General features: G+C 37.9%; 1 protein-coding gene across 1 annotated transcript; it reads left to right on the top strand.

Moving 5' to 3' along the window:
* Positions 1-389: 389 nt before the first annotated feature.
* On the top strand, positions 390-22,443 carry QSOX2 (quiescin sulfhydryl oxidase 2; the record flags this gene model as incomplete). Its single annotated transcript, XM_082775789.1, has 12 exons — positions 390-633; positions 4,372-4,472; positions 5,425-5,473; positions 6,607-6,712; positions 6,909-6,999; positions 8,909-9,054; positions 10,048-10,191; positions 11,127-11,256; positions 12,703-12,825; positions 14,480-14,630; positions 18,619-18,807; positions 21,345-22,443. The coding sequence occupies 12 exons, from the start codon at positions 390-392 to the stop codon at positions 21,893-21,895; spliced, it is 2,025 nt and encodes a 674-aa protein (XP_082631915.1). The 3' UTR covers positions 21,896-22,443.
* Positions 22,444-22,919: the final 476 nt, after the last annotated feature.

Here is a 22,919-nt window from a genome sequence, read left to right on the forward strand (position 1 = left end):
TAAAACCACCCACCGAGCATTTAAAGCATTGCTTTAACCTACTTCTTCATTCCACCCATTCCCTTAGGGAGCCCTACGGGACACGCGCATCCCAACACAGCACCCACAGCTTCGCACCGCAGCAGGGGACACCGGGGAGCGATCTCCCCCCCCCTCACCCTACCCCAGGCCCTCAGCGGACCTGTGTCCACCCCGGGCGAGACAACACCCGCTCCCCTAACCCTTTCAGAGCCCGTTTGGCCGAGAGGGGCTGCAACACCCCCCTCCCCCTTGCGGGGGGATCCCCCCCCGCGGGCTTCGGGCGGGCGCCGCCGCCGCTAGGCCGCGTTGCCAGGGCCGGCCGCGTTGCTAGGGCGCGGGCCCCGCCCCCTGGCCGCCGGCCTCCCAAGATGGCGGCGGGCAGCGGCCGCCCGCTGGCGGTGCCGCTGCTGCTGCTGGCGGCGGCGGTGGCGGCGGTGACGGCGCGGTTGTACCGGGCCGGGGAGGACCCGTTGACCGTGCTGACGGCCTCTACGGTGCGTAGGGCTCTGCTTAACTCCTCGGCGGCCTGGGTGGTGCAGTTCTACAGCTCGTCCTGCGGTCACTGCATCGCCTTCGCCCCCACCTGGCGGGCGCTGGCCGGGGACGTTAAAGGTGAGGCGCAGCCGCCGCCGGTCCCGGTCCCGGTCCCCTCATCCCCGGCACCGGGGGGGCTCCGTCAGGGCCCGGCCCGGTGTGGGGGAACGGGTGTGAGGCTGGCACGGGGCCTGGCGACGCGGGGGGGCTCGGCGGGGCCTGCCCTGAGCGCTGGGGCCCAACGGGGGCGGTGGGGTGGGAAGGTTTTGGGGTGAAATCCCTGAGGTTGGGAGGTTTGTAGATAAAAAGTGACTGTTGGGAGGCAGCGGGGGAAGAAAGAACAGGGAGAGATAAAAAATAAATAAATACAGAAATCAAGCTCGGTGAGTCAGATTTGTGGTGTCTGCCTGCTGGTCCTGGCACCCGCTGAAGCGTTTCGCCTTCTGGGGATCTGAGACAAGCGGGTCCCTGAGCTCCTGGTTAAATTCAGGGCCTGTGGCGGGGAAAAGACCCGAGATGGAATTTGTGGGAAATGCCATGCAGAGTATGGGTGTCCTAAAAGGCCTTTAAAGTGCTCTGGGCATCACGTTTTACCCAAGGGGCGCTCTCAGGATGGCGACAGCGGTTCTGAGGCGCTGATGTGGTTTTGTTTTGAGGGGCAGTGAAGTGCTCTGGCTTTTCTGCTGTGCTCTGGGGTGTGAAAAGTGTTAACAAAGTCTAAAACGAAACGTAGGTGCAGTATTGGGTATACACATTTTTAGACGTAAGGATACGGAGGCCTACCCAAAAATAGGCCCTGACGAGTTTGTCATGTGCTGGGGGCTGCTGACTGCCGAGCAGAAACTGAGAAAAACAAGAAACCCAGAGCACTGGTGGTTTCCAGGCTTTTCAAACACTCATTACTTCCATGGGTCTTCTTTATTTATAAAAGCAGTATTTTTCCTGCTTTCTTTGCATAAGCTTCTGTCACATTTTCACCTTCTGATTTGATTTGCTTTTGGCCAATTTACCATAGTCTGTGTCTTCATAAAGACTTTCTTTTAAACAGTGCACTCTTATACTTGTGGATGTTGGCCTGACCAGCAAATGCAAATTGGCGTTATTTGTCCATCTCGAAACCAGAATGGGTGGGTTTGAGCAGGAGACTGAGAACAGCCACACTTCTCATTGGTGGCTGCATCTGAAAAACATTTCACCCACATACGCTGACTCAACATCTATTTTTCAAAAATATTTACTCACCTGCTGGGATGTTTCAAGGATCTTTGTGGATGCAGACTCAACTGTACCTGAAAATTCTTTAATCATTATGGTTATATTTAATAATTGAGTATGGATCAGTTAAATTGGTGCAACTTTTTGCTTAAATAGAAGGCCCGTGCTAATAGAACTATTTTTTAGTCCATTTCTCCTTTGTTAAACGTTGGCAATATTGTTGCAAGCTTAAAGATAATGCTCCTGAAAAATGGGAGCAGAGCTCACTTTTGTGTAATTTGCATTTTTCATTTTGATACTTTGTCCTCTCTGGACAGGCTTTAAGGTTGAAGTTGTTGCTGCTGTGTTCCTAATCATACATTTTGTTTTTTTATGGTAGTGTCCAAAGTGGACATTCTAGTTAATTGTACTTTTGATATCTTAGAGGGTGGTTGAATCTATGCACCGAAATTTCTGTGGACAGGAATTCTGTGCAGAAGTAACAAACCCTTGGAAGTCCCACATCCAGCAACCCTTTAATTATATGCAGAAGTAATCCTGGCCAGTTGTTCCAGATACAGGAACTCCTAGAAATTGCTTTATTTATTTGTTGAGGAAGGATTTTAACCTTGCCCTTATTCTGGAAGCAGCCTGTGTGTTAAATAAATACGTGGTTCTCAATTAGCACTCAAGAGGGGATCCTTGTGATGTATTCCTGATCTCCCTGACTGCACGTCACAACAGAAGCCAGCACGATGCTTGTAATACACGTGCTGCAGGGAGTACGCAAGGTTTGTGCAAGGAAGCATGTTCCTAGCGATGCACTACGGCTGGTGTGCTGGTATTCTGTAGCATTTAACAAGTGGGAGCAGCATTTCAGTTGGCCAGCCTGCTGGATTGTCAGTTCATTTATCCCGTGTATTCACGTGATTGCTGGAACTCGTTTAGCATAAACAGAAGTGGGCTTGGTTAACGTGGTGTCATTCAGCTGCCCCTTCCTTGTAGTTTGTGAGTTAGTCAAGCTGTTTGGAGTCTCTAATGTATCTTCTGTCAGAAATTTTATCTTTCCCTTACATTTTTGTTACAAATTTGGAGCAACCTTCAGTATGCTTAAACATTTTTCTCAGATTTAACAACATACTCCGTGTGGAATAGGCCAAGCTAATTGTTCTACCCTGCAGAGCTCTGAATGCTACAACAACGCTTGTACTCTGTCGTAATAGCAAACTCCATGGGTATTTTCCTTTGCCCTCTCTACAGCATGCAGCGAGTAGAACTGAGTTATGCATTATTTCAAAAATGCTAATGCTATTTAAAAATTCAGCAGCGTAAAACCCCCCAAATCTATGCTGCAGTGATAGTGTGAACTTACACAGCCTACGCTGTGTACTCCAGCAACTTCCACATCCCTTAGAGACGAGAAGCTCCTTTTTAAGCAGAAGCAAATGCTAAGCAGCACACATCCCAGCTGGTGCTCTTTAACCCAAGTGTTTAGCTGGAGATGCGTTCCATTGTTGTACGTGGGCTATTTGCATCAGTTCATAGAGCTGCTATTCAGCCTGCCGAGGAGGATGGAGACAGGTGGAAAAAGGAGGAGGAGTGGTGGAAGTTGAATGAGATAGATACCCAGAAGCCGAAGTTTTATTTATTTTGCATTTTGTTTGATAAAATGGACGGTTGTATCCTTTGTGTCTGTGTGAATACGTGCCCATCTGCTCTAGAATGCTTGTAGTCACTCCTGGTGCCTGTTCAGCTGTTGGCATGTTGAGCACAACTGAAATTCCCCCTCAGCTGCCCCATCCTCCTCAAAGACAAATAAAGGTCAAGCTACATTTCCAGCACAGCTAGGCGTACAACTGAGAATCAGATCTTGAACTTGATGATGCTTTCATGCTCCTTGCTATAAAAGCAGATTTAATTTTTAGTGCTGTTTTGGTTTATGTTTTATTGATCTTGGGGAATTGTGATGCATCTTCAAATTCTGCCCACAGCTGTCTTGATTCAGCTTAGCTTTAAAAAGTAGCTGTACAAGGAGCCTCTTGGAGGGGGTCTTCTTTAAAGTGATTGCTGCAGTGGAGCATGACTCGAAAAGACAAGTTCCTGGCAATATGAGAAGGAAAAAAGGCTATGAATGAATTGAAAGCTTTTATTGAAGTTATATAAGCATGTTTATGGAAATACTTGAACTCTTGTGGTTGTGGTTATTAAACATTTATAAAGGAAACTCAGCCATTTAGCGCTCTGGTTAAAACTCAGGTATTTCTGAAGTATCTCTAAGGTACTCCTGGAAAGTACTAAAAGGTAAGGACATACTGGTCAGCAGGCAATGTGGGAGCCTTGTGGTGAGTGTGAATCTGAAGACCTCTGAGGACACGGCAAGTTCAGCAGCTAGTGAGTCCTTTTGTTAAAATTAACCCTGATACCAAATGCGTCAAAACTAGAGTTTTGTAATTGATGGCCACGCAAACGAGTAACTGCTGGATTCATCTTATTCAGTTAAATATATTCTGCGTGCTTATCTTTGGAGTTCTGTTGCCTGATTTCCTTGGGAACCAGGCTGATCTGTCAGCTGGCACCTCTGATCACTTCTGCTGAAAATAGAAATATATATATTTTTTCCAGATTGGGAGTCTGCAATTAGGATCGGTGTGCTGGATTGCGGGGAAGAAGAGAACTATGAGACGTGTAAAGAATATGGTATTCACTACTATCCAACTTTTAGGGTAAGTGGCATGATATATTGCTGTATGTAAATGATGCATGGTTCATTTATAGTAACTAAAACCATAACAAACTTATTTGTCCATAGTAATGCATGGAACCAGTTGTTCTTTATCTTGGCTTTTTCTGTGATTTTGCAGAGAAAATCGCAGGGCTGATAAAAGATGGAATCAAGTTCTTCTTACTCAGTGCGACAGATGATGCAGTTATTTGGAGTAGGAATTCAGTCCTCAGTTTAGAATCTGAAAATTTTTAACTTCTGTCTTTGCCAGTCCATATAATCACACTGAACTGTAAGCATTAGAAGAATGTGATTGAAGGAGAGGGCTGAATGAGCACTGTTACGACAGAAGAAGGATCAGTAGGGGTTTTATTGCAGAAGTTGTGGTGCTCTACTCAGATAGAAAGAGCAATGTGGTTTGTTTGTTTTTGGTCTTTAAAGTTTCGGTTATAAATTGTAATATACTCTTTGTTAGACACTGTAAGTTTTTTTTTTTTTTTTTTTTTTTTTTTGTAGTAGCAGAAGGCAGTCAAGCTCCACTGTCTATCCAGTCTAACCACTGGATTTGAGAAAATTTGAATACAATGTTCTGAGTGTATACATAGTTTGTGGTACTGATTTGGTGATCGGTCAATTTTAGTTTGGGTTAATGTTTGCAGTAACAGATTGATAACAATTATGAATTATATGTTATGGTATTTTTCCTCTGAAAGTTTGCTTGATTGTTAGATCAGAGCTTTGACAGATGAGCTCCTCTCATGTGGTTGAGAAGCAGGTCTTTGGAACTCACAGGCTAGGAGTAAAGACTGGAATAGATATGTGTTTTGTGATCAGAGCTGTGAAAACTCTTGAAGGCTTCATTGTTTCTAAACTGAGCGTTTTTTCTTAAACATTGAAGTTATTGATATTATTGCTTTGAAAATAATACTTTTTTTTTTTTTCTCCCCACATAGTACTTCAAAGCATTTACAAAGCAGTTTACAACTGGAGAAAATTCCAGAGGTAAGACTATTCTACTGTAAGCAATACCCAAAGCAGTTGTCCTATCAGCCAGGAATTTGTCAAAAAATTAGCAAAATCCCTTGTCCTGTCAATTAGTTTAGACACCTAGACACTGAAAAGCTTTTTAAGATGTGATGTTACAATTACTGTATTAAAATATCAGGCAGAATTTTAGACAGGTGAAAACACGGACCTTTGTTTAAAAGCTTACATTTCTTAGGTTTTGAAATGTGGTTCACAAGTGGTTAGATTATTAAAAAAAAAATAATAATTGTTTGGGGGAAAACAAACAAACAAACAAACAAATCTCATGGGCATGAGTTCCAATTTGATCAATCATGGCTCTGGTGCTTTTTGACCTGTCAGCCAGTTTCCAGGCATCCTGAATCTCATTGGGAGAACCCCTATTCAGATGTTGACTAGCTGAAACCAGGCTTATCCTGTGTGTCTGACAAGATCACAGCTTGAGGTGATTTGTCTGAGGACAAAAGTAATGTTGTCTTTTCCAAGGGATTAACATTCAAAAGGCCAGAGGTCAGAAGAGGGACCACCTGCACCATTAACCCTTCATGTAGAATTAGACTGCAGTTGTACCTGTTATGTTTGGCGTTTGTGAGAGCTTCTGCATTTTGATTTCTTTCTTTTAAAGCATACAAAATGTTCTCACACTTCAGTTATTTCCTTATATTGTTCTGTGGCTTTGTAACCTCACCTGGCCCATTTGGTAAGAATGGTACACCTCTGTTTTAAATCCGTGGTGAATATCCTTATTGCAAAAAAGCCACTGAAGCCTCCCACTGCAACTACTGTGAAAACAAGCATGGATTTAGAATGAAGCATTGTTGTAAGAGAAAATCAGCAAGGCAGGCAGATGGCTAGGTTTGGAAAAGTCTTAATATTTTATAAATTTGGGGACGGGTTGACAGTTTTTAAATACGATCTCATCTCAACATTAAAGTGAAATCCTACAACTAAATCCTCTGTTCTTCAGCCAAATAGTAATGCCCGGTTTTTGAGTCCAAATGTAAATCAAAAAAATGCAACACAAAAGCACGAGAAAGGTAACAAGTTATCAACATGCAGATTTTCATAGTTTCCTGATTTTACATCTTTTTGTAACCTGTACTGAGCAGGAGCAGACCGTGAGCTGCAAACAGTTCGCCAGATGATGATTGACTTCTTACAGAACCATTCTCAAGAGTCAAGACCGCCTGCTTGCCCATCGTTGGATCCAGTTTTGTAAGTTCCGTGTTTAAAATACAGCTGGTGTATTCTTGCTATGTTAATTTAATAAAATGTAGATGATCTTATTAAAGATGGAGTAAGCTTTTTGTTGTTACTAGTTCTGCTACAAGACAGGTAAAAAGAAATTTAATTGATAACACTGAGTTTATGGCATTCTACCTGTGTTAAATGGCTTTTCTTTTCCTAAAAGGTCCAGTGATATCACTGCTCTTTTTGACAAGAACAGCAATCATTATACTGCCGTTGTGGTTGAAAGTAATAACTCCTACGTCGGGCGAGAGGTAATGTATGATTTATGACATAACGAGTATGAATGAATTTTATCGTAACACAGCTGAGTTTTACGTTAGTTAGCCAAGCAAAAAAGTTTGTGATTGTAGGACAGTATTAAAGGATGATGAGGGTCAGGTCACGTGTATTTGGGATATCACAAAGTCAAGTGATTACATAGGGCTGTTGTATTTAATTACACAAAGGAACTTGCTTACAAATGAGCACAATGTCATATTAACTTCTGTTTACACTCGGGAGGAAGATTAATATTTCAATTTCATTGTTAGCATAATTCTTTTGTTTGAAGAGCTGGAAGATCACAACAAAAATATTGTCAGATGTTGTGTTTTGTTACTGCTAGAGAACTGTTCGTAATACTCATTCTTCTGGACAGCTCTTAAGATTTCAACTGTTCTTAATCTAAAACCTCTGTTTCTCTTTTTTTCACATGTTGTTTTCTAAGTTAAGATGATAACAAAATTTTCACAGCTCTTAGCCACTGATGAAATGAAAGTCTTTTGGTTTTTGCTTTCCTCACCACCACCACCCCCCCAATAATATATTTGATTTGGCATCATTTTGCCATTTAATGAGCCTGCTGTTAGCTTAGACAACTGTTACTTTTCTCCTGCTGCCAAGATCTAGGATAAGTAAAGAAAATAAATTGCACAATTATCTAGGCATAATCTGTGTAGAAACATCCAATGTGTGTGAAATGTTTCTAATTAGATTTGATGCTGAGATGGCTGAGTTGTGTAAGTGGAGGGTGTGCTGCCAAAAATGAGAATCACTTTGAGAAGCAGGCTGCTTCTAGACATTTGTTTTCTGGAAGCTGCTGTGTTGATACAAGTGGGCATTACCAAAAAGAAGGTGATGACTGTAAAGCTCTCTAGTACTTTGTCAAACTGATTTTACACCTTCTGTTACAGGAAAAGCTGAGTATCATTTGAATAACAGAAAATGGAATCTGTTTTCAGAAGGACAAACATTCGCTAATGTAATATAGAATTTTAACTTTAAATAGTGAAACAGGAAATAACATTGTAATAAGGGAAAAAGGAGTGTTTAGGCTGTTTTTCTTAAATGGAAAATTTTCACTACTTAAAACTGAGTCATCATGTTCATAGGAGCAACACTGACTGTAGTTGGCAAAGAACTTCTATAGCTGAATCCTGGCAAATCTTTGAGGCATCCTTACGTTATCGCCCTCTTCTGCCTTGTCTGCCATTTGCTAGAGTTTACACCTTGTAGAGAAATGTGTGCCCACTCCCAGCTGCTCCAGTGCAAAACCCCAGCATCAGGTTTAAAGAGGTGATGAAGAATGTTTTGAGCTAAGATGCTGGACTCTGAACTGGAACTTCTGAGGTATGGGCACTTACTCATATACGCAGTCTGTGCTGTGGATTGGTAAACAAATAGCTGAAGGGACAGCTAGATGCTGTGACACCACAGAGTACAGGGCTTGCCAGGCAAAATCTTGTGTTACTTTAAGCCCTTGATTATTTTCTAAGTCATGGACTTTGACATCAGAATGCCCTAAAGTGATGGGACCGAATAAATGTTTCTTCACTTCATGAAAACTTGCCTTTAAACTCTTATATATGTAACATGAAACATACCTGTGGAGTATCCTCTGTGTTGTTTTGAAGTGTATGAGGACACTTCATCATTCATTCTCATGTTTTCTTTGCGTGTTAGACTTCAAAGGGAAAAGATCAGGATAGACCAAGAAAAAAAAGGAAGATAAGAGTAAATTTCCAGAGTAAGTTTTCTTCAGCTGAAATTGTTACTGTCCATGGAATGATCATAGATGCACTTTCTTGGTGAACAGCTTGATGATGCACTTGACCTATTTACCTGTCTTGTCTTCCATATTTCTTTAAGGATGTATAATTACTGTTACCTTCTGTTGCACAGGTTATCTTAGACTTGATCCAGTATGAAAACATTGTGGTAAAAAGAGCGCTGAATTCTGATAAGCCTTTTCTAGAGAAACTTGGTATAACCTCAGTCCCTTCGTGCTATCTGGTGCATCCAAACGGGTCCCGTGGATTAATTAACATGTAAGTAGTTTCTGTCTCAGAGGAACATAAGGGAATTCATTGAAGCTATAAAAGCAGTTGCTATAACTTCCTTTCATACAGATTAAGTTATTTCATAACCATTTTTTGCATGTATGTAATGATGCTGTCATGGCTTGTATTCAGTACATTATGTGGACTAAAATTTTGTGTTCCATTCCTTTGTGTTTTGAAAATCACCTGGCTTGAGCATTCTAGCAATTACTAAAGTGTATGTAGTGATCTTGTTACACAGTTTGCTCTTAAAATACACAGATATGGGTTCTGTCAGTGGAAGTAAGATTTCATATTATGGTAGGAAAAAGTAATCAAAATGGTGTGGCAGTTAATTATAACCCTTGAGATGCTTGGCTACAGTAACAAGATTATTTTCTGACAAAACTTACTTTTAAGTAGACTATTCTGAAGTAGTGCTTCTTACTGGAAATGGAAGCTCTAGGCAAATGTTTGTTTTTTTTTGAGTTTGATATGCTGAATGAAATTTGCTGGTAGTTCTTCATAAAGCATTTAGTATTATGTATATTTTTTTAATAAGAGACCTAGTATTACTTTTGCTTACCACTGTTGCCTATTTATAGCTTTAACCTATTACTGTAATGCGCCTGAAAGGAAAATGCTTGAATAGAAACGGAAAAAGATAATGACACATCAGAGCTCTAAAAACCTTGCTTCTAAGTCAAAAAGCAAGCTGTACATATAAGCTGTATGTGTAAGCTTGTCTGTATAAGGCAAGCTGGTATTTCGATGAAGCTGATGTTCTTAATTTGTATGGAATTTCAAACTACTAATCCCAGTGTTTTTTTATTACTGTTCCTAAATTGAACAGTTTTGTTTTCACTTTTTAGCAAAACATCATGCATACCAGAACTGTAAAATGGAAAACAAAGTGAATATGTTATAAACTTACTAATTTGCCTTGGATGCTCTTTTAATGTGAGATGAAAAGTAATCTTTACTTTGTTCATTTATATGCAGTGTGAAGCCTCTTCGGTCTTCCTTTTCTTCGTATTTAAAGTCGCTGCCAGGTGTAAGAAAGAAACTACTTTTGCCACTTGAGCTACCTGTTAAAGAAAACAAAGAGGAAAGCACAGAAATCAAGCAGTGGAAAGAATTTGATAAGTAAGTGATACTGATGTTCAAATCTTGAAATTCAGATCAATGCTTGATTATTAAAATTTGCTTGCAGTTTTTTCTTGCCACATAGGAAACTGCGCTGTCATTTATTATAAAATTCTAGTGTGGTTTAAAAATTTTTTCCACCACAGGTGATGCACCTTGAACTGAATAGGTTGGTCACTACTTAATCATCTTCATTCTTCTGCTGAATAAAATAAAAGGCATTCATGCTTAATACGGAAAGCAATGCTTTCAGCTGTTGATTCAACTTAGTCCATTTCTCAGTATATTCAGATAACACTGGTGAGTTAGTTCCAGCACCGAGGTTACAGCTTCTTCTAAATGCAAGTAACTGTTGTGATCGTGAGCAGTGATTCATTGGTCAAATTACTGGGCTTTCAGTATTTTATTTTTTTTTTTTTTTCCTCTCAGTCTTGTTTACACTTCTGGTCTGTGTATAATCATCTTTGTGTTAAGCAAGAGTCTCCCTTCTTTTGTAGCATGTCATTTTACTGCTCCTGCCAGATCCTGAAGAGAAACTATAATTTCCTTACACTAGCTATTTCCTTGCTGACAATTGCAGGGTTATAATTTCATTACAAAGTAAAACTGGCTGGGAGATGAAAGTTTAGTCAATTATAAAAGAAATTCTTGTGTGACTATGCTTCATTCGCCTCATTTCAGAACAAAGTGACATAAAACTACTCCTTTAAAAGACTACAGTGAAACTCATTGAATTTGGCATTCACCATACCGAGCACCTGAAGTAACTGCTGTATCTTTCCATGTATGCCATAGGATATACTGCAATCACTGTGGAGTGGCAAATGTTGAGGTTTTAATGACACCTTACTATATATCAATTTTACCTTCATGACTGGTGAGAAAATGAGCGAAAGAAACCTGCCACTTCATAACATTATATATGTGTGTTTCAGATCTAAGCTGTACATGGCTGACCTTGAATCAGGATTGCATTACCTGCTTAGGGTAGAACTTGCTACGCACAAGATGCTTGAGGGAGCTGAGCTAAAGACCTTCAAGGATTTTGTTACCATCGCTGCCAAGGTATGCACTTCTGGTCCTTGATTATTTTAACAAAAAAATGACTAACATAAAATTTATTACGTGATGTAAGCCTCTCAAAATGTCTTTCAGAATATATTTAAGTATCTACTTCCTCAGTAGCTTAAAAATAGTTTTGTGGATTTCTTTAAGTGTTGCTTTTGAGTTACTGTATACGGTTCTGATATATTTAAAGGGCTGCAATACTTCTTAGTTTCATCTTCGAGGGCTCAAATTTAGATAAATTTTTAAGCAGTCTGCAGCATATTGAACGAATACTATAAATAGTCTTTATCAGATTTTCAGGATAAATAGCTATTTTAACTCGATGAGATTGAAAATGTTTTTCACTTCTTAATTTTGGGTTTTATTAGTGCGTGCTTGACAAACAGTGTGGTATTCACAGATATTTCTAATGTCAGTCTAAATTTTGAATATAATTGAGGTACAATACTTCAAAAATGAAGACGCTCACATTATACTTGAATGAAGGGATAATGTAAGTAATGTATGTGATGTAAGTTAAATTATTTTTTTTCCAACATCAGCCTACTGAAGTCATCAGTGTCACTGAGCAACTAATGCTTTGCTTTATTTTAAATAAAATGAACCAATAGCTGTTTAAGGGAATAATAAGGGCTATATGAACTGTCCCCAACTATCTGGATTTATCAGTCAGACAGTTTCTTGCCCCCCTGCAGCCATCAGAGGTCAGAAATCTCTAGCTGGCCTCATTTCTTTAAGAAAGTGTAGTGGTAATCTTTCTATCATATTATCCCTAAAGCATCCTCTCTTCTTCCTGATGGCTCCTGGCCAGCTTATGTCATTTGCTTCCCTGGCTATTAGTGTATAAATAGGGAATGCTGTCTTTTAGTTGCATGCTCATCTCCAGACTGCCATTATACAAGTGAGGGTTTCTGTCCTTTATTTGCATTCTCTTGTGTAAGGCTTTTCTCTTAGTTCTCAGTTGTGATGCCCACTGATTTGTATTAGGACCCTTTAGATTTGAAATGGTCAGAATCAGAAGTCTGAACAAAAATTTTGTAAGAATCCATATTTGTCGTTAATATTCTAAGAGTGAGAAAGGATTTTAGCCTTTCTAATTCACTCAGGTTTTATGCTCCGTCTTGAATTATACACTGCTGAATTACCTTAATACAAAAGTTTATGTAATCTGGCAAAAGTCGTTCTGTAGCATTTCTGCTTGAAATTGAGTAACTTCATAGTGGTTAACATTTTGCGAAAGCAGCATGCTTAATTTTTTAAGCAAGTTAATGTGAGATGGCTTTTTACTGGTAAACAGAACAAGCATTTGCACATAACAAAGAAAATCTTGTCTGTTAAACTTACTGAATACAAGAAAAAGACGTGTCAATAAATAGAAAGCTGTCTTGCGGCTAATGAGATTTGTGCTTTAAAATATTGTTTTTTTTTTTTTTTTTTCCCCAGCTTTTTCCTGGCCGTCAGCCTGTGGTGAAGTTGTTAGAGACCTTGCAAGAGTGGCTGGTGAGCCTTCCATTAGACAAAATCCCTTATGATGCTATTCTAGATCTGGTCAACAACAAAATGCGGGTAAGCTGTTACTAGTTTCCAGCACACAAATGCAGCATTAGTAAAGGATAAGATTCTATATAAATCTAAGACATCACTTACTGATGGTCCCTCAGTCATAATGGAGTTATAAGAAGGTTAAAATGAAAATAAAGTGAAGTCATTACCAGAAAAAAAAATCTACATGAAGAAATTGAAATGAGAGAAATGAAGCCCACAATCCTGTCTGTTTTATGAGGAAGCAATCACTAACATATACATGTTCACCAATGTCAGTTTCAAATGCAAGATTTCCAGCAAAAATTTCTATGTTAGCCTTGCTTGCTTTGCCTCCTATCAGCAGGTTTCTCTTGAGTGAATGTCAGAGTTAGAAGATGAGAAACTTACCCATTGAAATGGGCACTATTCCTGAGGAGTTTTCAAAACAAAACAAAAACAAAAACAAACAAACAAAAAAACTCTTTAATTTCCTGTTGCAGTATAGTCCTTGCCAGGGATCCCATCTCAGTTTGGTAATGCAAAGCGATGTGATAGGGCCATCTTTGCACATAAGTTAATTTCTGTCTGTCTTCTTATTAAGAGGGGTTGCCATCTGAAATTTAGAAACTTAATGTGTGTTCTAGGAAGCAGAGAGATAAGTCACTGAAACTAAAAATATTGCACTAGATTTCATTTATAGTAAATAGTGGGTTTGTTTTAAGAAGAAATAAAAATGAATTCTACATCTTATCCTGTGAATATGTTACTACTGTAAGTCACTTAGATCTTGCCGAGTAATGCAGAGTTTTTGTCGTGCCCAGGGATACTGTAACTCTATTTACAGTAGTATGTGTGTGCTTTATTTTCATACTGGGCTTAAAATAAAATCTTTACAAGTTAAGCTACTTAATATACTCTGCCAGACTAATCGGACGTTTCTGATGTGCATCTTGGTAGGTTTAACACCAGTGATTGTACACTGAGTATCATGTAATGTGCTTGCAAGAGGGATGAGTTTAGTAATGGTGCATCAGAGTATCTCAGACTTAAGGATTGTTCCAAGGTTACAATTTGTTTGCCTTAAGCATGAAGTCATTAACAACAAGTGCAGAGAATAATTTACTGTCCTTTATACTTGGATCACCTCAATTTCAGGAGGAATTGTCATTGTTGTTAATGCTAGTTGAAAAACTTAGGGGCTGATCTGGAAATGTACTGAATGTATAAGAGGCATATTTCCTCCCTATTTCAACTGAGAATTCAAAGCCTTTATCCTTTGGGGTTGGGCCTTTCTTTTCTGGACTGAGCATTGTAATAAGAGAGGGGATGCATTGTGTTTTGAAAAGTGATGTCCCATGAAAATACTAAGCTTATTTAAACACAGCTTTTATTTAGGTGGAAATGTTGTGTTTCTACCTGCAACAGGATTGCTTGTATGTGTTTGACTACGTGAGTTTGCCTGTCTCAAGTTCTCTGAAATTTCCAGTGCGTATAATGTATGTTTGGGTATTCAGTAGTGAACTAGCTTATGGGTAACCATGTGGAAAAAAAAAATGCAAAAATACAAGCATATTTTAGGAACTTTGAAGCTTTTAAACATACTTGCTGTGTTCAGTAGTGAAGTGTCATTTCCAAAATTGTTTAAGTTAATTTAGGTACCAAAGCTGCGCATATCTTAAATACACATTATTTTCAGATTTCTGGGATATTTCTCACTAAGAGAATTGAGTGGGTCGGATGTCAGGGCAGCAGACCAGAGCTGAGAGGTTATACCTGCTCCCTTTGGAAGCTGTTTCATACCCTAACTGTTCAAGCTGCGCTGCGACCAAAAGCATTGATAAATACAGGTAAGCAGTAGTTATGTGGGACACTTGAAGGACAAGACAAATAAGTGTGTAGCAGTTCTGCTATGCAATAGAAAAACTACAGGAAAAGATTGCTTTAATCCATTCAATTCTCAACTAATACATTCATGGACAGTGGCTTTTGAGGCTTAGTTTTCAGTTTTGTACCAGCAGGGGTCAGAGCATAGCTTTATTGTGGTGCCTTTGAAAGAAAGTGTGTCAATTTGTCCTTGCTTAGAAATGTGGTAAATAAAATATGTTGCCCTAAAGATGCGAGTAAGAAAACAGGAGAGGGGAGTAGGTTTTTTATTAAAAAATAAAAAATAAAAAAAATCTGAACTATCTGAAATGGGAAGAAGATTGTTATCTGAGGTGGCACTATTAATTTGAAAAGAATAAGATGTAACCGTAGAATTTAGTAGCTATAAAAACTGCATAACCATTAGCTAATCCTTCTGTAATTGTATTTCATAAATACAGAATGTCATGACACATTTGTTTTCAGATGAATTTAGATAGTGTCCCTTAATCTGTGCAGTGTGATGTATTCACTTCTTTGCAAACACTTAGTAAAATCGCTTCTTTTAGACTTGCATTGTCTTCTGAAACTGTTAACGTTCTGGTATTGATTCCTAGTCATCTTAGCACAAATGAAAATAGAATTATAAATGCTAAAGCATCACTCCCAATATTATTTTATACTTGTCAAGACAGTGCGTTGTTTGATTTTTAGTTCAATTTTGTTTTTATTCTTAAATTTAAAGTCTGCTTGATGTCTTTCGCAAGAAATGCTTTATACAGTGTTACCTGGTTTTCTAGTTGTTTGTGCATTAAATTAAAAAAAAAAATAAATTATGGATACATATATTTGTCCAGCACTACTTGCAATCACAGTGATAAACTCTAAATTCTTAATGTTGAACCTCCTGCAAAATAGGAGTTTGAGAATAGCTAATCATCCTGTATACGATTTTTGTTTCTGTTTTTTTGTTATTGTTTGTTTTGTTTGTTTGTTATTGTTGGCAGAGTAGGTTGAATCCCTTTAAGTTATGCTGTGCTCTGCCACACCAGTTTTTTTGTGCTGCATGATATATTAGCTGTTCAACAGCATCATGCATAAGTTAAATTCCCCCTTTTGTTTGAACTGCCCAAACTGTCCTAATTAAATTTATAAATGTTCTTAATATCGAACTATGCAAAATTGCATCTTAAATTGCTTCCATGTCTCAGTTGTGAGCTTTAGTCAGTCTGAAGTTAAAAATACACTGTGGAACCTGAAAACTCTTCGGCACACTTAAGCATTGATTTAAATCGGGACAGATATGTGATGATCACTTCTTATGGCGAAAGAATTGGGTCAGTCTGAGACTGTCGGATTATGTCTTGGGAGGTTTTCCTCTCCTTATTGCTTGTTTAAATCCCATCTACTAAAAAGCATGATGTACTCCCTAATCCTTCCCACCACAGGTAGGGTTTTATGGTTCTTGTCCACTTTAAAGATTAGGGTTACCCTGAATTGCTGTAGTTTGGGAGGAAAGAGAAAAGGAGGATTACACGATGATACATGGCAGATGTTAATAGAAGATTCATCTCTGGGCTGATAAAAGAAAAACAAACAAAATGAGCCATTTTGCAATTGTTTGTTTTCTTTTTAAACCAGATGTATTTTTCTTGATAGTTTCCCCTGCTTGCAGAGTCTAGCCATGTGGACTTGCTGTGGCTTTCTTGATATAATGTTTTTATTGTTTTGTATTTGATGTGGTTTAATGTTGACCTGTGTAATTTGAACCTGCAGTGGGATCAGCATAACGGAATCCAAAGGAACTTAAAGTATAATTGTTCCTATCAGAGGGTGGATAAAATCGTTGCAGGAATCACATCCTAGGTGTACTTAATTGTATGAAATGTGTTTTCAGTTAATAGGATCCATTGGTATGAATAAGACCGGCTTGTGGATTTTTTTTTTTAAATATATCTGAATTCTTTTTAATCTGTTGCTAAATTAGAAAGCCTCCCCTAGAAAATGAACTTTGAGGGAACTTTCAAGAATGTAACGCTGCACAGGAGAATAATTAAATTTGTGTACAAATATCTGTTTTAAGAGGTGGTTTGCTGGTAGTTATTTTTAATGTTTTTTTTCCTAAATTCATATTCAGTATATGTGATAAAACTATTTGGCCTGAAATTCATTTCAACTTTATAAAATTATTTTTCAGCCTTTCTTTTAATACTGTATTTTAATCTGCTTTAATCTCATAGCTTTTATTTATACATGCCTATTCAATCACAGATATTGAATGTCTGAGTAGAGATTGTTTGCTTTTTATGATTTCTTTATGGTTTTAAAGACTTTTTACCCCCGTGTTTAAGACTGCAATGTCACTGTTCTAAATAAAGGTGCGTTACGACGATCTGCATACATTTCTTACATAGTTAACAGGTAAATATTCTGATAGTTTTGAATAGGTTTTGCTAAGGATTTTTTTTTTCGAAGAAATAATGCTTGTATGGAGGGCATATGTGCTACTAGAGTTTGTTATTCGCTACCAGAATAGGACAGTGAGCTCTGTAACCCCTTGCTGTGCAATCTGTAAAACTTGTATTGCAAATTACTTTTAGGGAGACGTGTTCAGCTACAGCAGTCAGGAGTTTGTTCAATCCAGGACACTGCATCAGAAAATGTGTTTCTGTTGACAATTGTTTTTGAGATAACACAGGAATTTGTAAATACATTTTGACACAATTTATTAGATCAATTAAGCATAAATCAGAAAATCTGAGACAGAAATTAAAGGTCAGGATTTTAGCAAATAACACTATTTTTGAGTCACTTATAGATGTAGGGGCTACCTGCCGGCACAATAAAGGTCCAGGACAAAGTCCTCAATCTGTAAAGACTTCAGCCTGCTTCTGAATAAAATCACCATTTTTTTTTTTCTCATATTATTAGTGTAAGAATATGGATGTTACGGAAAGAAGAATGTGTTTGTATTTATTTTTAGGAGGAATTCCTGAGTTGCACTTGAAAGTTCAGTTGTTGCTAAATAGCTATTAGGTGTGTGCGCTCAGTGCCAGCCAGAAAAGCTGTGCCATTAATAACCGTAATGAGATTCTGGTACTCTGTAATACCTTGGGGTTATGACAGAACAGATGGATATCACAGGTATCTCCTGAAATATTTTTCAGAGGGTTTTTGACTCTTGGCTTCTTGGTAGCAAACTGACCATAACTTCAGCACCTAATGGTGAATGCATAACGTATTAATTTAATTATTGGGCAAGATACTGAAGTAAGTCTCTACTTCAAGAAGAATTACGTGTAATATAGATAGCATGGACTGTGCATATTTTAACAATTTCAAAATGTACTTACGAGCTTCTGAGAATTTTTTTTTAGTCTGATGCTCATTTGTCCAAGTAAGTTCCCCTTCAGCTTGTAAATACTTTTCTGTAGGAGACATGTCACTAATAGGAATATTTGGCCTTTTAGCTGTTGTATTTAACATGTTGTTCAGGGCAACTTTAAGCACAACTGAATGGACTAAATACATAGCAACATACTGGTATAAGTAGTTACTCCACATTTTAGTAGCACTGTCACTCTTAGCATTTTTGAGCCTCTGTATGTTGGAAATAATTCACTTGTAGGTGTCTGATATCCCAGTCTTTCAAAACATACTGTTCTGAAAGATACTGTTTGAGATCCCTTTAGCCTCTGTATTAGAAACCAAGTTATTTGGTAGTGAATAAATAGATGTCTCAGCTTGACTACTCAGGAAAGATATTAAAAAATGTATTTTGTTGGGGAGGGGTATTTCTTCAAAGAAATGTGTGAAGCTTTTCATCGCTTTTACATCGAAGGTGTAAATACGCATGGAATGAAAAGGTAGCAACGTTTCCTTTCCTTTTCCTACTTTTAGGTACGTTACGCATAGCATATGGAACCTATGTTTGTCCAGATGGTGCTAAATGCATGTCATCTGTCTTTTTAGGTCTTGAAGACAATCCCCAAATAGTACTTCAGATCATGCGGAGATACATTCATCACTTCTTTGGATGCAAGGCTTGTGCTCAGCATTTTGAGGAAATGGCTAAAGAATCCATGGATTCTGTTAAAACGTTAGACAAGGCTGTTCTCTGGCTCTGGGAGAAACACAACGTAGTGAATAACAGACTTGCAGGTATGGAAGACCTTGCTTAGGAAAATCCACCCAAGGTAGCTGTGTCTGAAAGACAAGGCTATGTCATTTTATACAGTGCAGTTTATATTTGAACAAATAGTTATCAAATTATACTCTGTAACATGAGTTTAAAACAATGGTAACTGTTATTTCTGCTTAACATTCCTTTATTAATTTCTGACTTGAGAAGGCAAACTCCATGTTTACACTGGTGTACAAAGTTACCAACCTTAAGGATGTTTGTGTACAGAGCAAAACAGAGTGTCCTGGGCAGCTGTAACTCCAAAGACCGACATGGTACCTTTAGAGTGACTGAGAAATGCATACATTTGAGATACGCTCCAGTAGTGCAGTTCATCTCTTATGCTATACAATGAAAAATCTTCATCATTCACAAAGAAACTGTTTCTTCTGAAATTTCACCTGTTGCTTGGTGTGATTTCTTTCTGAAGTACAAATCAAAAGTCTCTTCAGAAAGGAGCAAAAAAGTTAAGTTACTTCTTAGTGGATAGAAATAATTAAATTTATTTCCATTACAGTTTAGAAAAGTTTTAATAGCCATTTAAATTTCTTCATTTTCTTCTGGAGAGAAGCTGTACAGAAAATGGTGATAATTGAAGAGGAGGATTTCTCAGGATAAAAGAGCCTAAGCTATTAGTGGATCAACAACTGAATAAAATAAAATTACTATGAAGAATACCTGTTTCCCCCCCTCAATTGCTATGTTTTCAGCTAGACTAAAAATACAGTTAAAATACTGTGTTGTATTTAATCCTTTCAGTTATGGGGATATCAAATAACTAAAGCACTAAAGAAAATTGGTTTCTCTTTGCACTTAATCCCTGTCTGCTGTTATGGATCTGTGTAATGTAGCATTAGTTACAATTTAAATATGCTATATTGTGTTTATGTTGTGGTTAAGCTGAATTCCCACGATTTATGAAGTATTAAATACTGTTGTGTGTATAAACAGTTTGTCTCCTTTCTCCAAAGAGAAAGAAGAACACGATGAGGTATTAAATAAAATCATCCCCCTTAATGTTTGTTACTATTGCCAGGCTGAACACAGAAAAAAGTAGTCTTGCTGACTTGAAGTTGCTAAGTGGTGGAACAATGAACTTAATTTAAACATTAAGTTATTGGAAAACTCGCATGGATATTGATTTAAATAATGCAGCAGCTGGCTAAAATACCCTTTTAGTAAGAAGTATAAAAATACTGGAATAAATAATAATGTCAAATTATGCATTTTAAGTTTGCTAAAATTTCTCTTTGGGACAGTGACTTATTTTAATCCCTAAAAGCTGCATCTGTATTTCTAGTAATATATGTAGCTTCTGATGAGAAATAATGGTTGGTCCGTGAAAATGCCTTGGCACAACCTTTAAGTGTGGGCCTTAAGACTGTTGTGTATGGTTCTGCCCTAATTAATTATTTCCTGTTGCTTTAAAGTGTACAAAATTTATGGCATTCTTTTTGGCAGGGGAACATGAAATACAGTAAGTTTTCTGTTTGTAATCATTCCACAAGTTGTTTTGTTTTTTGCTTTCTCTACTGAGACAAATTGATTTAGTGAGTGACTTTTATTGCAAACTTGCTCTTTGCTTGTAAATACCAAAGAGACAATTTTAATTATTCTTCGGATCCTTAAACAATATTTTGGTCAAAATCCTGGAGAAGTTTCCAGCCTTTAAAAAGATAAAAATAATAAGAATCTATATTTATTTTGCAGATATTTTAAGCATTAGTATACTGATAACAAATAAATGAGCTTTTTTGTGCTGTAGAGATTTTTGTTTTAAAAGTGTTTTAAAGATTTTGGTTTTGTTAGAGCAAAGTATAAAACAAAAACACTAGCTACAGCGTTCAGCTCTGCCACCAAGACAGAACGGTGGCCGGAGCTATGAGCAACTGAAATGTTAAAATGAGATCTAGTTCAAGGTAGTGTTATGTTTAAATGCTAAAAAGCAAACAGAAAAATACACCTTAAATATGATAATGGTTTTTAAAGTACTGGAAATAGTTTGCTATAGTAATGAAACAAGCTATGAAAAAGCAAGCTTATGATGGAGTAGTTCACAGTATAGAAACACGAAAATAACTGCAAGTCACTGGCCTTGAAATGGCTTTCTGCAAACCAAGCTTCAAGATTAAAGAGTATCGAGAGCAAAAGAGCAGTTTGTTTTGAACCATAACTCAAATTAACCCCTGAAAGGCCCAGATGGTGGTGTTTTCATGCCTTCTAAAAACATAGCACTTGTGGGATCCGGTTGCATTAGAATTTGAATGCTGCAGCTTTTACTGAGAGAAAAGGAAAATAATTGATTGTGTTTGTAAGGGAAAGAGGAAGCATCCATAAGGAAACTCATGAATTTCCTAATTTGTTCGCGATTGTCTTTAGTTTAATACAAACATTATTGTGATGGCTTTTTATGCTAACTTCACTGTTTATAAGTGAAATATATTTTCTATGTTTTCCAATGGTTCGCTTCTCCTAGTTCATTCACTTCTGATTTTTTTTCCCTCCTGTCAATTAGGAGATTTGACTGAAGACCCCAAATTTCCCAAAGTTCAGTGGCCAACTCCAGACCTTTGTCCTGCATGTCATGAAGAAATTAAAGGATTACACAGCTGGAATGAGGACCATGTTCTACAGTTCATGAAGTATCACTATAACAGTGAAAATATTCTGTATAAATACACTGAAAGCAAGACTGATGCCAGTGAAACTGAACTGGGAGATATGAGGGAGGTAAAAGACAAAAATCTACTGAAGAAACCAAGTGGAAACAGAGAAAATAACATCCTGGACCAAGAAAACATACGGGATTCAGAATCTAAGGTGTTAGATAAACTAATAGGGAATCATGGACCTGTAAAAGACAGAGGTAAAAATGCAGTTGAATTGGTTAACCGTGAAGAGAGCAGGCAGTCTGTATCTTTCTTAGGGATTGGATTTTCCAACATAGACATGAGTCTGTGTGTTGTACTGTATGTAGCATCGTCCTTATTTTTAATGATAATGTACTTTTTTTTCCGAATGAGATCTAAACGGTGGAAAGTGAAGCATTATCGTTCATCTGTATAGACGTTTAAATTGGAAACAACATTTTCATTGTACGTGGCTGTTCAGTACCAGATACAGCTTTAATATTTATGATCAGGGATTTTGTATACAGTATTCTTTGTTTTAAAACCCTTTCCTCCCAAGTCATTTCACAAGTGTTCTAGCTTAATATATGGAGCTTGCTGTAAGAACCCTCTTTGACTCTGAGGCACACGGTGCTGTCATGAAGTACCCAGTGAGGAAAGCATTGCATTTTTCAGTTCAGATTTTCCATGACTTACCGCCTACATCCTTTACTCATTTGCAGAGTAAACGTTACATTATGCAATCAACTGTGCCTGGTTTTGGAAAAGAAATTGGATATTGTTTTGTGTACGTCAAGCTATTTTTTTTTTTAATTTATCCAGAGCTGATTTTACCTACCAGAGTACTGAACAGTTACTGTTACCTTGACTTCTTCGTCTGGAGAAGCAAGAATTGGTTTTGTATTTTTTTTTTTTTTTACAGTGTTTTGTTTTTTCCTCCAGGAAACAAGAGTTCTATTTTGATTAAATCAATTCTAAACCTTGTGACTTTCTCCCATATTATTTACGCTGCATATTTAAAGTGGAAGGCATTACATCTTCAGGTAGATCTTCCATTCTCTCGTGTTCCAGCCAAGGATAGTTGCTTCTAGGATGAGAGGTTTGGGGCAGCAGGCATCTCTATAAGCAGCCTGATTCTGATTGCTGATGCTGTCATCCATTCTAAGGGAGCTCAGGTGTAAGTAACAACAAACTCAGACCCAGTGCTGTCCTTGCTCCTCTACTGATGTGTTAACGGAGCATTGTGCAACTCACCTCACCCATCTGTGAACCAGAGAAGTAGCTGAGTAAATACTGTGTTATCCAGTGCCAATTCTGATGGACTCCAGTAAAGGGAAATGCTGTTTTTAATGAAGGAAAGTGAAGCTCCGTTTGCATCAATAAGCCAGAGCAAATTTGTAGATCTGGAAATACTACATTTCTTAGGATGCCTGAATAGTTCCGTTACCTTACAGTAATTT

The sequence above is a fragment of the Aythya marila genome (assembly GCF_965140915.1).
Source record: "Aythya marila genome assembly, chromosome: 19".
Taxonomy (NCBI): domain Eukaryota; kingdom Metazoa; phylum Chordata; class Aves; order Anseriformes; family Anatidae; genus Aythya; species Aythya marila.